This window comes from Phacochoerus africanus, chromosome 3 (genome assembly GCF_016906955.1).
Source record: "Phacochoerus africanus isolate WHEZ1 chromosome 3, ROS_Pafr_v1, whole genome shotgun sequence".
Classification (NCBI taxonomy): domain Eukaryota; kingdom Metazoa; phylum Chordata; class Mammalia; order Artiodactyla; family Suidae; genus Phacochoerus; species Phacochoerus africanus.
Window position 1 is genome coordinate 113,912,258 of NC_062546.1, and position 16,598 is coordinate 113,928,855.

General features: G+C 47.0%; 1 protein-coding gene across 3 annotated transcripts in view; it reads left to right on the forward strand.

Annotated features, from left to right (window-relative positions):
- Positions 1 to 16,598, forward strand: part of RAB11FIP1 (RAB11 family interacting protein 1) — a 33,819-nt gene that overhangs the window by 3,588 nt on the left and 13,633 nt on the right. For all 3 annotated transcript variants that reach the window (XM_047772495.1, XM_047772497.1, XM_047772496.1), the window contains exons 2-3: positions 13,735 to 14,174; positions 15,249 to 16,032. In XM_047772495.1, coding sequence (XP_047628451.1) covers positions 13,735 to 14,174; positions 15,249 to 16,032 — 1,224 coding nt within the window. The remainder of the gene's footprint in view (positions 1 to 13,734; positions 14,175 to 15,248; positions 16,033 to 16,598) is intronic.

Genomic DNA, 16,598 nt, shown 5'->3' on the forward strand with positions numbered 1-16,598 from the left:
ATAGGGAAGTTGCTGCTCTAGAGTATGACTTTTTCTCCCAGGCGTCCAGAAGCTGAAACTCAAGGCATTAAGATTTTCATTTGTTCTGATATTTCTGTTTTCTTTCTTTCTTTCTTTCTTTCTTTTTTTTTTTTGTCTTTTTGCCATTTCTTGGGCCGCTCCCGTGGCATATGGAGGTTCCCAGGCTAGGGGTTGAATTGGAGCTGTAGCCGCCGGCCTATGCTGGAGCCACAGCAACGCCAGATCCTAGCCGCGTCCGGAACCTACACCACAGCTCAGGGCAACGCCAGATCCTTAACCCACTGAGCAAGGAAAGGGATCGAACCCGTAACCTCATGGTTCCTAGTCGGATTCATTAACCACTGAGCCACGACGGGAACTCCTTCCGTTTGTTTTCTTGATAAGAGATATTTATTGCTAATATTTCCCTTTGTTTTCTTGACAAGGTCCCATCATTTATTTGGAATCTAGAGAGTATGTGTTTTGTAATGACTGAGATTTTGCAGACCTCAAATTTAGTGTGATGACACCTATCTTTAAAACACTGAACAGGGGCTCACCTATAGGTAGGATACATTTAAAGAAGGAAGAGTGTGTGGCCCCTTTAGTTAAGAAGAAATTGAAATGAATTGGCTTTGCATTTGTGCCTCATATCCGAGGGGGATTGATTCCAGGACCTCCCCACCTCTGCCCACTGAGGGATACTAAAATCTGTCAATGCTCAAGTCGCTTATATAAAATGGTTTAGTACCTGCATTTAAACTCCACACATCCTACTACTGTATACTTTAAAGCATCTGTAGATTACTTAGAATACTGAATAAGATGTAAATGCCATAAAATGTAAATAGTTGTAAATACTATGTAATCAGTGCATGAATTCAAGTTTTGTTTTTTGGAACTTTCTGGAATTTTTTGCCCCTGAATATTTTTGACCCACATTTGGTTGAATCTGAGGATGAGGAACCTGTGGATATGGAGGGCCGACTTGTACATACTTAGCTGTTAAAGACCTGGGGTCTTAGTTGGGCCTTGGTTAAATGGGAATCAGTTAAGTGCCACAATCATCAAACAGACATGAATCTGAGAGGCAGAATCAGGTGACCATCATGTGGGATTTTCTGCTCTGCACTCCAGTCTTGTGTAATTTGGGATCCTAGATTAATTTAAAAAGCACCTTTTTAGGAGTTTCTTGATGGTTCAGCAGGTTAAGGATCTGGTGTTGTCACTGCTGTGGCTTGGGTCACTGCTGTGGTGCAGGTTCTACCCCTGTCCCGGGAACCTCCACGTGCCATGGGCACAGCCAAAAAACCCAAAACACCTTTTTAGGATATACTAAGAGCAATAAAAATGGGAGAAATATTGCTGTGGCTGTGGTGTGGGCTGGCAGCTGCAGCTCAGATTCCACCCCTGGCCTGGGAACTTCCATATGCCACAGGGGCAGCCCTAAAAAGCAGGGAGAAAAGGGGGGGCAGATCATCTCTTAAAGACAGATTAGAATAAATATTCATTCAGGTTGGTGCCTGGAAGGCCACTGTGTAACTAAATAGCAAGAAACTTAAGACTCCTTAGCCTTCCAGATATGAAGAGAGTGAGTGATGAGGGTCATTAAGTTGCCGAAGGAGATTCAGGTGATTAGAAAGAAGGGCTAGCTAGTTTTTTTTTTCTGGGAGGGTTGGAGGTAGAGAAGTGACAGGTGAGCACAGAGATCTCAAATTTGAGCCATGAATTTTGTGTGTATACCTGTGGGTTTCCCAAGCACGTTTAAGCTTTTTATAACAGACTGGAAAATTTGAGCAATGTTGTTACTGGTTAAGCTTTTCTTTTTTTGGGGGGGGGGGAATCCCCTTAGAGATGACATTGGGCCTTACTGGAAACCCTCCCACCTCTGACACGGCACAGTCCCCTCCTACCCAGTATAGGAAACTGGTAGCTCTGTGCCCGGGGCTGGTAATCTGTGGGTTCTGGGATAAATAACCCCAGCGGGCTGCCTACAGCAGGGGAATAAAGTGACTAAGAAGAGGAGGATACTTCAAAGTCACTGTCCCCATAATGCAAATGATGTTTCTGCATTTTTTTCCTGGTCTGATTTGATAATGATTTCATTTGTCAGACATTCAGTTAGCACGGGGAAGGTTCTCACTGCTTTTTTTCCCACTTGTCTTTAAGGATCATACTTTCAGTTAATATTTTTAAATGCCTACTCTGGGCCCTGGGTATACAGTGTAAACAAGGATGACCAAAACAGATATGACCCCCACTTTCAGGAAGCTCAGAGCCTTGTGGGGGAGATGGAGACGGTAAACAAGTGAACACATAAGTAAGCAATCGCGTGTTGTGATGAATGGGGTGGAGGAAGAGGACAGGGTATCATAAGAGGAAGGAGCAGGAGGGACACGATTGACAGCAGGAGGTTGCAGATAGCCTCTCTGAGGCGGAGACCTGAAGGTTAAAGAGGAATTTTTCTAGTGAAAAAAAAAAAAGAGGGTACAGCCTGTGCAAAGGCCCTGAGGCAGCAAGCTGGAGCGCTTGTGTAGACTGAGGCTGGAGAGGAAGGCAGGGTTTCATTTAAGAGCAGTAGATGCCATGGAATGTTGAAAGCAGAAGGGTGATGTGATCCAGTTTGTGAAAAGTCACTGTGGCTGTGGGGCAGAGACCAGATTTGGGGCAGGCCTAGCCTGGAATCTGCTGGGCAAACTGGGAGGCTGTGGCAGGAATCTAGGCAGCAAGTGGTGCTTGGTGACGGGCGTGGCGATGGCCAAGAGGTGGGCGGATTTCAGAAATATTTCAGAGGTTCGGTTGGCCTGACTGGTGATGGATTGGACGTGGGTGGGGGCGAGTGAGAGGAAGTGATAAGAATGAACAAATAAAATAAGGAGAACTCGCTGTTGAGATTGAACCAGGAAATGGTGGTTGCTTTCTTTCCCCCCCACAGTCACCATGATATGAGAGTGAGGTCACCATTACAAAGGCGACACAGGCAGCCATACCTATGAGTCGAGGCTCCTGTTGGAGTGACTGAGTAGGAAACACCCCTGAAACTGGGTGTGTACGTGTGTGTGTCTCCAAGTCTTTGCAGTTTTAATACAGGCCTGGTCTTTGCATGGTGGTAGTATAGCTGATGTGACCTCACCAACACAGCTGGTGAGGTCACTGCTACAAGGAAAATAGGACTAAGAAAAAGAGCAGTGACACAGAACATGAGGGAAAATACACCCATGATTGCAAATGCAGCTCTGGAGGCAAGTATGTCAATGATTTAAATGTTTTTCACATCAGGGAAGGTGAGTATACAAAAGAGGCTTGTGCCTTTTTCATTTTGCTTAAACTTCCTTTTGGTTACAAAGGCTTCTGTTGTATTTCCACAACTGCCATGAAGGAAGGTTTTTATAAAGAGTATCTCTGTCATTTTAATATTGGTTACTGGCTAAAGAGAGTTACGGTTGCATTAAAAACAACACATGCTGGAATTTCTCATTGTGGCGCAGTGGACATGAATCTGACTAGCATCCATGAAGACGTGGGTTCCATCTCTGGCCTTGCTCAGTGGGTTAAGGATCTGGCATTGCTGTGAGCTGTGGTGTAGGTTGCAGATGAGGCTCGAATCCCTGGTGCTGTGGTTGTGGTATAGGCCAGCAGCTGTAGCTCCAATTCAACCCCTGACCTGGGAACCTCCTTATGCTGCTGGTGTGGCCCGGAAAAGACAAAACAAAACAAAACACAACAAAACACATGCTGGAGTTCCCGTTGTGGTGTGATGGGATCGGCAGTGTCTCTGGAGTGCTGGGATGCAGGTTCAATCTCCGGCCTGGCACAGTGGATTAAGGATCTGGTGGTGTTGCAGCTGTGGCATAGGTCGCAACTGCAGCTAGGATCTGATTATCCTGGACCCAGGAACTCCATGTGCCATGGGGTGGCCAAAAAAGAAAAAAAGAGAAGAAAAAAGCCGTTACACACACACACACACACACAAGAAAAAAAGAGAAGAAAAAAGCCGTTACACACACACACACACAAATTCACATTGTGGCTCAGTGCGTTGAGAACCTGACTAGTATCCATGAGGATTCAGGTATGAGCCCTGGCCTTGTTCAGTGGGTTAAGGATCCAGTGGCTTAGGTCACAGATGAGGTTTGGATCCCATGTTGCTGTGTCTGTGGCATAGGCCTGCAGCTGTAGCTCGGATTTGACCCCTAGTCTGGGACCTTCCCATGTGCCGTAGATTTGATTCTAAAAAGATAAACAAACGAGCAACCCCCCAAAAAACAAAAACCCCAAAACAAAAGCCACACACGTGCTTATTTCAAATGTCATCAACTCCAACTTGCTGACATACTCTTCCTCCCCCTTGACAATAATCTTATATCCATTAAATGGCTCATTAATTGCCATACGTCCGAAAAAATGGTGCTTCTTACCCTCTACTTTGGCAGGGATGCTCACTCTGGCTTAGCTCCGGAGGATGAAGACAGCCTGGCCCAGGTGGAGGAGCGACTGGAGAGCACTTAAGGCCTTGCCTTCATCCCAGAGCGGTGCCCTGGGTGGCCTTTGCTCCTGGGACTGGTGTGAATCCCTAAACCTCAGGGCCTTTGAATCCCAGCAAAATCAACACCCAGGTCCTTGTATCAGCCTTGCAAGAAAACCAGTCTTCTGCCAGCATCAGCTATCTTAGAAAAAACTTTGTGAGCGGATTCTGCTCCCCTTGGGTGTCCTGGGTCAGATGCACGCTGCAGCTGGCTCAGGACACCAGGCTTTCCCCTTGGCCAGGGCCTACTTCTGTCTCATTTGCTCTGTGACCCAGCCCAAGTGCTCTGGGCGAGTGGCTTCGGTCTTTGCCTGTGTGGACGAGGAGAACTGTTTGATCTTAGGTTTAGCCCAGCGGATTAAAGACTAGGGGTGCTGTGGTATGAGATCGAGACCCCGCTTCTTTCTGTTTCCCAGTTCCCTAGTTTTGGGGTGTGGCTGACTTGTCAGGGCCTCTGCTTGACCCTGAAGAAGCTGATCCCCTGCAGCTCGGTGGTGCCTTTGGCAAAGGAGCCGCTTTTAGCCACTAATGAGACGAGAAATTCCTTTCCTGCTGGGAGAGGTCTGTAGATAATCTGTTAGAGAAAAATCAAGGGCTTTTTCGTCTCCAGGGCGTCCCCGAGGGACACATTTAGGAATGTGCCCGTGGGGAGAGAAAAGGCAGCTGTAATTAAGTGTCTTTTCCTGAGTGCTGGCCTCTGTGGAGCAGAGGGAAGGCATTTACGCATTTATAGGAAATCCCAGCAAAAAACGTTTCTAGAGGTGTGACGGCTGCACATTTCACTTTTAAAATGCTCTTTTATTAATCTAGGGAGAACAGCTAAGGCTTCCAGAGAGGCTGGTCTGCAAAGGCCTCTTGTGATTGTAAAGAACGGGGTCCTGTGTGAGGGGCAGCAGCGGCAAGCGGGTCCCCAGCTATTTCTTCAAGGATGTCACCTCCTACAGCCTCAGTCTTGTGGGGCTTTCCTTTTGCACAAATGGGACTTTTCATTGTGCTAATCATTTGTTGCAAGAACAGGATTTTCTTTATTTTATTTGTTTTGGCCACACCTGAGGCATATAGAAGTTCCCTGGCCAGGGATCAAACCCTTGCTACAGTAGTGATGACGTTGGATCCTTAACCTACGAGCCACCAGGGAACTCCTAGAACAGGATTTTAGAATACTCTCTCTTTGTAATGGTTGCACCTGCAGCACATGGAAGTTCCCAGGCCAGGGATCAAATCTGAGCCTCAAATGCAACCTATGCCACAGCTGTGGCAATACCCAGAATTCGCTGTGCCACAGCGGGAACTCCAGGATTTTTAAATACTCTTGGTATACTGGTTTTTCCTTCTTCCTTGGGACTTGCCTTTTTTTTTTTTTTGGTCTTTTTTGCCATTTCTTGGGCTGTTCCTGCGGCATATGGAGGTTCCCGGGCTAGGGGTCAAATCAGAGCTTTGGCCACTGGCCTATGCCAGAGCCACAGCAACGTGGGATCCAAGCCACATCTGCAATCTACACCACAGCTCATGGCAACGCCAGATCCTCAACCCACTGAGCAAGGCCAGGGACCGAACCTGTAACCTCATGGTTCCTAGTCGGATTCGTTAACCACTGTGTCATGATGGGAACTCCAACTTACCTTGATTTCAGGATGAATCATGGATGCTCTGCTTCCCTGTCAGAAGTTCTCACAGAAAGAAGTGTGAGTCTGTCTGTGGAATGGAGAGGGGGCTGAATGTTCTTTGATGTCATTCTGAAGTTGTTTTATCTTGCCCTGGCCAAGAGGCGGTGAACCAAACCATCATGTTTTCTTTTCTCTGTTCTTAACATCTCTTTGCACGAGTGACAAAGTACTCCATGGAGCCTGTTCTTTTTTTTTTTTTTCCTTTTTAGGGCTGCACCCCCGGCATATGGACGTTCCCAGACTAGGGGTGTAATCAGAGCTACAGTTGCCGGCCTACACCACAGCCATAGCAATGCAGAATCTGAGCCACGTCTGCAACCTACACCACAGCTCACAACAACACTGGATCCTTAACCCACTGAGCAAGGCCAGGGATCGAACCCTCATTCTCATGGATCCTAGTCCTGCTGAGCCATGAAGGGAACTCCGTTGGGGCCTGTTTTTTGGCAGATCAGGTGGAGTGCATCAGTGGCATTTATTGTTGGACAAGAGGCCTGATCTGAGGGTAGAAGAGTAACATTCATGGCTTTTTGAGGTATGATCAAGTAACTTGGAGTTCCTGTTGTGGCTTAGTGGGTTAAGAACCCAACTAGTATCCATGAGGGTGTGAGTTCAATCCCTGGCCTTTCTCAGTGGGTTAAGGATCCAGTGTTGCCAGAAGCTGCTATGTAGGTTGCAGATGCAGCTCGGATTTGGTGTTGCTGTGGCCATGGCTGTGGTGTAGGCCTGCAGCTGCAGCTCTAATTTGACCCCTAGCCTGGGAACTTCCATATGCTGCAGGTGTGACCATAAAAAGAAAAAAAAAGTTATAATATTTTTAATTACTTTCTATGGGAATTTCTGTAGGGCAAATAGTGTAGGAAGATCAAAAGCATTTTCAACCAGTTTTTGTGTGATTTCACCTTTCCCATGTTATTTGATAGCTTTTTAGGATTGAACTTGTTGGCTCCGGGTAGCCTTTCAGTGCCGCCAGCATGGCTGTTTTAAGGATTAGGGTAAAAAGGAGCCATTTGCAACCCTCATGCTTTACTAAGATGATGGGCAGAGGGGGAGGGTCCACCTTGGAAGGCAAGGCTGGCTGATGGGTGATTCTGTATTCACAGTTGGATAATGAAGACCAGCCATCTCTGTCAATAATAAAACTTGTTAAACTACTTAGCTTCCATATGGTACATGCTGCAAAGCTTATTTCATAGCTCATAAAATCTCTGTTCCTGTTTGCTGTACATCGCTTCTAGGCTACAGGAAAAGAGTCTGGACATTCTGCCCACATGGAAGTAGAACCCATTTTTGATGTCCTCATCTATTAACCACACAGGAGTTTTAGCTTTCTTTTTATTCTCTGGGAAAGACAACAAATGAACTGTTTTTAAAAATTTCTCCATCTAAGAACGATCCAGTGCATCCTCTATCTCAAACATTAAACTCAGGTGCTGTTCTGTTCTTCCTGCTTCTTCCCTCACTTGAGGCCATAATCCCCTGTGTCACTAAGCTTGTTACCATGGGGATGACTCACACTACAAGTCATGGTTGATATTTCACATGGGAAGGGAAATAGGCAGTCCAGCATTGACCTTGGAGTCCACATCGGACCCATAGACAAGGATCCCTGGAAATTAACCTAACTCGTAAAAACAAGTGACTTGTAGGGCTGGTGGTCTTCCTTTTTCTTGGCATTCCTGGATCCTCCTGTGTCTAAATGGGAGGGTTCGGTCTTAATTCATTTTACCGAGTCCCTAAGTAGGTGGTTTTTAGAGACCCTTGGGATTTAAATTAGCTGAGAACCTTCTTTATGTGTGAGAGTCCTTATTTGTGATGAAATTGTGTAGTTTAGCAGGAGTTTGTTTTCATGTCCAATTCTTTGTAGTCAGAAAGAAAAGGCTGTAGTTGTTTCAAGATAACAAACACTTTGTGAACCAGGTCTGTCCCGTCCCACTGGTGGGCACGCTTTTCAGGGCAGAGTCTGGCCTCTTCATTTTGTGTTTCCTGTGTGTGCCATGCACAGACATTTGAACCCAGGCTTTGAAGCCATCATTTCTGTCTGTGTCTTGAATCTCTGAAGCCATCATTTCTCTGTCTGCGTCTACCTTCTGGAATGTTTTAAAGGAAAAACATGTTTGCTTCAGCTGCAGACCTACCAGTCTGTCCTTGGCCAGTGTAATCCCGCCTGTTTGTAGGGATGCTCTGAAACCTTTCATTTCCCAGGAGCAGGAATCACGCTGCTACCCCCCGCCCCCCACATTCCGATGGAAGGCACCCAGGATCGGCTTGCCTTGCATTAAGAAACGCCATTCTGAGGCAAACCAACCCTGAGAACTGGGCATGGCTGGGTGGTTTTAGCTGTTTTCAAAACGAGTGTTTAAAAGCCCAGGAGGTTTGACAGTGTGGATCCAGGCACTAGTTCCCCAGCCGGGCCACTTGGAAGGCAGCTCCTGTGTCCTGCAGCCTGCACATTTTCCCTCCTTTACCCACTTCTTTCTTTTTTACATTTCATTGCTACTTTAAAAAAAAAACAAAAAACAAAAAACACACGACCCTGAGGTGAAGGGGCCACTCTCTTTTTTTTTGGACACACCTGCGGCATGAGGAAGTTCCCAGGCCAGGGATCGAAGCTGAGCCACAGCAGTAACAACACTGGATCCTTAACCTGCTAGGCCACCAGGGAACTACCCCTTGTTCTCTTCTTTTCATTTTTATTTTTTTCATTAAGAACTTTTTTTTTTTTTCTTTTTAAGGCTGCATCTGCAGCATATGGAAGTTCCCAGGTTAGGGGTCAAATAAGAGCTTCAGCTGAGTCCTACACCACAGCAACACCAGATCCTTGCCATATCTGAGACCTGTGCCACAGCTTGTGACAACGCCAGATCCTTAACCCACTGAGTAAGGCCAGGGATCGAACCCTCATCTTCACAGAGACAATGTTCAGACCCTTAACCCTCTGAGCCACAGTGGGAACTGCCCCCTTGCTGCTCTCAATAAGACGTCTTTTTGAACTTGTTGAAGACTTAAATGAATTTTTCTGTATTTTTAGCTGTTGCCTTATCTTGTGTTTGACCAAGAAAACAAAAACCCCAAAACCTCCCAAATAGTAGGATGGCTTGTGTGGATAATCTGTATTCTTGCTTATATGTATATTCCCAAGACCTGCCCTTGACTGAGGGGCATGGAGGGGCATGAAGATGGACGTGTTCATTCTGTACTATTTTGTATGATTTGAATTTTTATCCTATGCCTAATATTACTTTATTTATTTATTTTTTTGTCTGCGCCTGCAGCATGTGGAAGTTCCCAAGCTAGGGATGAATCTGAGTCATAGCATGCCCTGAACTGCCGCAGTGACAATGCCAGATCCTTAACCTACTGTGCCACAGAAGAACTCCGTTATTACTTTATTTATTCAGTTACTTATTTTAGTCTTTTTCCTTTTCTAGGGCTGCTCCCACGGTATATGGAGGTTCCCAGGCTAGAGGTCAAATCAGAGCTGTAGCTGCCCCGGCCTACACCACAGCCATAGCCACGCTGGATCTGAGCCACGTCTGTGACTTACACCACAGCTCATGGCAACGCCAGATCCGTAACCCGCTGAGCGAGACCAGGGATTGAACCCGCAACCTCATGGTTCCTAGTTGAATTCATTAACCACTGAGCCACGATGGGAACTCCCAGTTATTACTTTAAAATACAGTTTGTATACAGTTTCCTGTCACTTTCAGTGTATTCAGGAGTCCTTTTAATTTTGGAAGGACAGGTTTAGTTATGGGTAAGAATGATTACTTGTTTGTAGAAGGGATCATTTATTTATTTATTTTGACAGGTTGCAGGGTTTTTTTTGTTTTTTTTGTTTTTTTTAGAATATTGGCTTAAAAATAGACTTGCTACATTGGGATTATGGCTTTCTCTTTGTACTCTGCCCTTTGTTCTAGGAAAACCCAACCCTGATTTCTAAGATAATTTCTGAGCTTTCTGGGCCTACATGAAGGGCAGTGACAGGGCACACCCACTCTGCCATCATTTGCTGTGTGGCCCTGCTGAGACCTGATTATGAACTACTTCCAGGAGGTGCTGAATTTCAGTGTACTGAGAATCAAACAGACAGAAACACTTAAAAATTGAACCAATGCTCAAATGTTGAAACCCACAAATATGTCTGGTTTGGAATTTCTTAGGGTGAGACTTGTATGGATCATGGCTTTCATGAGTTACCAAATTATGCTTGTGTCAAAGATCTCTTGCTAAAGCTGTTTGAATTTAATGATGAGGATAATGTTGCTAGAACTCCTGTCTTCCTTTCCAGCTTTACTCCATCCAGCACGGCTTACCTGCCTGTGATTTCAGTCTGCTTTTTACATCCTTAAACAGCCTCGTGGGAGTTGATGTTGTGGCTCAACAGTAAGGAACCCAACTAGTATCCATGAGGACTCTGGTTTGATCCCTGGCCTCGCTCAGTGGGTTAAAGATCTGGTGTTGCCTCGAGCTGCATTGTGGGTTGCAAACACAGCTTGGATCTTGCACTGCTGTGGCGGTGGTGAAGGCTGGCAGCTGCAGCTTTGATTCTCCCCCTAGCTTGGGAACTTCTGTATGCTGCGAGTGCGGCCCTAAAAAGACAACAAACAAACGACAACAAAAAACAGTCCCGTTTTGTTGGCTACCTGATCTTTGGCATTAGTTTGCTTGTGAAAATAAGTGACTGGAACAGTTGAAGGGCTATTCCCACCTCCTAGTGACCTCAGGAGTTTCCAAAACAAATCCCACTCTGGTGCCCAGGGACTGTGCCTATGCATCAGGTGATAATGGGCCTCCCCGGGAGAATCCTAGAGCTGGTTGCAGCAAAGTAAACAGACTTTGTTGTTGATACTGTGAGGAAGGCGACACCCCATCCCAGGAACTGGCAAGTGGTATTCAGACATCTTTACAGGTCCCCTGGGAGGGTGAACAGAGAGGAAGAGCTGGGAGAAGGCCTGACTGACTCCCCACCCCTGGGTGGGAAGGTGAGGCTCTCTGCTTGTGGCTGTTGTGGTCATCTGAGCCCCCACATTCAGCTTTCAGCAGCTTCCCCTTTTCAGGTGCTTACCACTGGCATTTACAAACGCTAACCAGCCCTCATCACCAAGGCTACCAGTTAGCACATGACTGTTAGAAAAGAAAGATACAAATAATCCTCTCAACGTCTAAGTGACAAGTATGCAAATTTCCATGCCAGGCCCTGGAAAATGTATCAGAAAGCCGTCCCCCAGCTGAGGACTGTAGTTTTAAAAGCCATGAAAGATTTCTCCTAAAAGTCCAAAATCGTAGCTCACCTCATTTTCTCAGATCTGGGCTGTATTTTGTTAATCCAATTTAAGTCCTTCTGGGTGGTTTTGTGTTTGGGACTGTCTGTGTAGCCTTCTGACCTATAACTAATGCTAGCCAGCTCTGAGGGTGCTCCCCCTTCTCTTTCATTTAAATTTGAACCTCAAACTTTGCTCGAAAAGAATTAAAATTTCAGCCTTCTTTTCTGTGTGTTGTGAAAGACGGCCCATGAAGCCAGAATCTTGGTGTAAGAAAAGGGAGCTTTGGAGTTCCCGCCGTGGCACAGTGGTTAAAGAATCCGACTAGGAACCATGAGGTTGCGGGTTTGGTCCCCGCCCTTGCTCAGTGGGTTAATGATCCGGCGTTGCCGTGAGCTGTGGTGTAGGTTGCAGACGCGGCTCGGATCCAGCGTTGCTGTGGCTCTGGCATAGGCCGGTGGCTACAGCTCCGATTTGACCCCTAGCTGGGAACCTCCATATGCCGCAGGAGCAGCCCAAGAAATAGCAAAAGGACAAAAAAAAAAAAAAAGGGGGGGGGGGAGCTTTGGAGAAATGGCGGAGCTGGTTCAGGAATCCTGGTGGTGCCCCCTTAACAGGTGCAAGACCTTGTACCTCTCACGTAACCTGTGAGCCTCAGTTTCCTTAGCTGTAAAGTGGGTATAAGAGCCGTTTCATGACATGCTTGTGAGACTTGAATGAAGAAGGATGTTTCTGAGTGTGTTTCTGCTTCCCTCTGCCTCTGTAAGTGTGTAGGATGAGCTAAGATAGCGGGACGCTGTCTGCCCTGTGAGCAAGACGGGCTGAAGGTGAAAGAGGAAACTCTGCTCATTTGGGCAAAACCATCATTTCCTTAAAGTCCACAGCCCTCAGCTCTTAAATAGGTCACCGAAAAGTACATTGAAATGTGGGTTTTCGGGGTGAGGGTGACCCTGGAGGTGGCTATCGAGAGACCGTGTGCTTGGACTTGTTTGTTCTGTGGGGGTCGAGCTGCTCACAGGGGTCATATCCTTGCAGTTCAGCCACTGGAAGGTGCCCAGAGGAGGGTTCCTGTCTTTGACTTTTGTCTTTCAATGACCATATCATGAAGTAGCTGCAGATCTGCAAATGACCAAGTGAAACGTTTGAATGATGCTTGAAGTATTCCTTTTTCTGATTATTAAGCTGGGGGTGAATGCCTCCTCCTTTCAGTTCCTCATTTTTTCTTAAACTACCTATAACAAACTATCTATAACAAAACTACCTATAACAAAATTGACCACTTTAAGCATTTTTAATGTGCAGTTCTGTGGCACTATGTACTTTCACACTGTTGTGCATCATCCATCTCCACAATTTTGTTTTCCCAACTGACACTGTACATGCATTAAACACTAACTCCCAGAGTTTCCTCTGTGGCTCAGTGGAAAAACCTGACTAGTATCCACGAAGATGCCAGTTTGATCCCTGCCCTTGCTCAGTGGGTTAGGATCCAGTATTGCTATGAGCTGGGGTGTAGGTCGCAGACACGGCTCAGATCTGGCATTGCTGTGGCTGTGGTGTAGGCCGGCAGCTGTAGTTCCGATTCAACCCCTAGCCTGGGAACTTCCACATGCCACAGTGTGACCATAAAAAAAAGAAAGAAAAAAATAATAATAAAATAAATAAATACTAACTCCCGGTTCACCCCACCTCGAAGCTCCAGGTAACCACCCTTCTTTTCTGACTCTGAACTTGACTTCTCCAGGCACCTTACATCAGGGGAATCATACAGTATTTGTCACTTGGGGACTGGCTCATTTTGCTTTTCCTTTTCTCTTTAATATATATTTTGGACTCAGTCTTATCTTTATCATTACTCCCCAGCAGAGACTGTTTTACAGACTCTTGCTTTTCTCTGAGATTCTCTTGTAAATTTGCACTCTACCTTATATGTATGTTCTTTGCATTTTTAACCCCATTGAAGGAAAAAAAGCAGTCACAGGAGGTGATTTGATGGAAGGTTCATTTTCGTTTTAGACATATTTCTTTACAAATCAAGATTTTAGGTGGCTATATGCTAAGTCCAGAATCAGATCCTGTCTTTTCCTGGTGGGCGTCTTCTCAGAGTTCGGCCCTCCTCTCCCATCCCACCCTCCACTCCCCCAAGAAGAGAACATAGGATGCATTTGTGTGCAGGGCTGGTAGGAGCAGAGAGGAGAGGCCAGTTAATGGGAACTGAGAACATCGTTTTAGGCTCTTCAATTCAAAAGCAACCTCACAGCCTTTCTCCTCGTAGGTGGTATACCCTGAAATCCAAACCGGGAAAGAAGGATAAAGAGCGAGGAGAAATTGAGGTTGACATCCAGTTTATGAGAAACAACATGACCGCTAGCATGTTTGACCTTTCCATGAAAGACAAGACTCGGAATCCATTTGGGAAACTGAAGGACAAGATCAAGGGCAAGAACAAGGACAGCGTGTCAGATACTGCCTCAGCCATCATCCCCAGCGTGACACCCTCAGCCGACAGCGACGATGAGTCTCCTTCGAAAGACAAGAAGAAGAAGTCAAAGATCAAGACCTTGTTCTCCAAGTCCAACCTGCAGAGAACGCCGCTTTCCCAGTCCATGTCTGTCCTGCCGACCTCAAAGGCAGACAAGGTGCTGCTTCGTCCCGGAGACTTTCAGTCACGGTGGGAGGACGAGGATGAGGACGAGTCCTCCTCTGCTTCGGATGGTGAGTTTCCTCCTCCATCTTAACTTGGCCTCTCTCTCTCAGCTTAGTCTCCTTAGCTTTGGGACAGACACACAAACAAATCTTCAGGGAAAGATTTTAATTCAGTTATTAAAATGCTGGTGATGCTGGTGGTGGTGCTAGGGATAGTGCAGTGATGATGGTGCTGATAGTGGCAATGAGGATGGTGGTAAGTGGTGGTGGTACTTTTATTGGTGGTGCTGCTGATGGTGATACTGGTGGTTGTAGTGGTTTTCCTGGAGGTGCTGCTGCTACTGGTTGTGGTGGTGATGACAATGATGGCTTATCTTGGTTAGGAAGTCTATTAAGGGCAAAACAATGGAACCTTATAGTAATTCTGATATTTCATTAATTCATCAGGTATTTGTATTGAGCTCCTAATGAAATACATTACATACATTCCTAATGAAGCTGAGGAATCCAGTTCCCTTAACTCTGAATTAACTATGTATTTTGAACTTCAGTTTCAATGATCAAATCCCTGCTATGGGCCAGATTCTGCACCTCCACCAAGCATGCTGCCCTCTTCCTCCGTCCTAAGCAAGATTTCTCAACCTTAGCACCACTGACGGTTTGGGTGGATAATTCTTTGTCTTGGGGACCTACCTCTCTGCTGTGGGATCTTTAGCAGCAAGCATCCTGGCCACCACCAGTAGCAATCCCCAACCCCAGCTGTGACAAATGAAAATATACTGAGATGTGGACAGAAGCCCCACCCCTGCTGGTTGCAAACCTTTCCCTTAACTTTTCACTCCCTTTATTCTTTTTTTTTTTTTTTTTGTATTTTAGGGCTCCACCTCTGCATGTGGAAGTTTCCAGGCTAGGGATCAAATCAGAGCTGCAACTGCCAGCCTATACCACTGCCACAGCCACGTGGGATCCAAGCCGCTTCTGTGCCCAACACCACAGCTTGTGGCAACACTGGATCCTTAACCCACTGATCGAGGCCCAGGATCAAACCCACGTCCTCATGGACACTACTCGGGGTTGTAACCCACTGAGCCACAATGGGAACTCCAAACTCATTCCCCTTGTTCTTGGTTCTTCTCCCCACAGTCTCATCTCACAAAAGAACTGCCAGTGGGGATCCTAAGCAGCTGAACCCTATCAACTTCACCCTCCCCAAGAAGGATGGACTCTCTTTCCTGGGAGGTCTCCGGTCTAAGAATGATGTCCTTTCCCGCTCCAACGTCTGCATCAACGGGAACCACGTCTACGTGGAGCAGCCTGAAGCCAAGAGCGAGACCAAGGACAGCTCCCCGTCCTCCTCCCCATCCCCCCAGGGCTTAAGGAAGAAGCACCTGTTCTCATCTACAGAAAACCTGGCCACTCAGCCTTGGAAGGAGCCTGGGGAGGGGGTTGCCGCGCTTTCTGAGTCTTCCACAAAGGCCTCTCTCAAGTCCATGTCTCTGCCATCCTACCGGCCGGTGGTCAGTGGGGACCTTCGGGAGAACACATCTCTGGCGACCCTGGAGGCTGCAAAAGAAACCAAAGAGAACAAGAAACAGGAGAACAAGAAGTCCTCTCTGCTGTCCCTGGTGACGGGGAAGAAGGACATGGCCAAGGGCAGTGAAGGCGAGAGCCCTCCTGCCGCCCCTGGGAAGGAGAGGGAAGGTTTGGCCTCAGGAGTCAAAGCCAGGGAGGACCAGCCAGAGCCTGTGGACAACCTTGTGAAGGAGTCAGAGAAGGAGCCAACTGTCATTTCTGGGCGAGGGAGATCCTGGAACCCCTTTGAGGATGTGCATATCCTAGAACCGGAAGCTGACCCCGAGCCCAAGGCTGCACCTGCACCACCTGTGGCCTCTCCGAGGGCTCCTCAGACCAGAGCCGTGAAACCCCGGTGAGTCTCAGCCTCTCCTGGGGGCCTAGCAGCCAGGTCCACATTAGAGCAAAGGACCTTGCTTGGTGGTCCATGGTGGTCTGTGTAGAAGCCTGGTCTACTGGTTTACTCATCTAAGTTGTTCCTAGCCCATCCCTACTGCCAGTCTGTCCCACGTTCACAAGCTGCAGGGAAGGGTCCCAGTCCAGAGCCACTGCCAGCAGGTGTGGCCTGTCCCTCATTTGGCATTTCCCCTGTAAGTGTCTTTGCCGCAGCATTTTCTCCACAAACATTTTTGCTTCTGATGAAAGTGTCTAGAAGTGGTCTGTCCATCTCAGTAAGATAATCAGACCACAGTGGAATGAATGCCCTGGTTTTGTCACAGTCTGGGAAGACCAGGCCTCGGGGGTGGTATGTGCAGAACCTGGGTTAGTTATTCAGTTCTTATCGCATGTTCCCTTTGAGGCAGATGTCATCTCCCCTCCTTGCACTTTGGCGTGGGTTTGCTGGCATGTGAGACCCTTGGTCCAGTCTTGAGTGTGCCTGTGAGGGTTCTCTGTGTATTTACTCTGCGCCTTGTCGCAAGA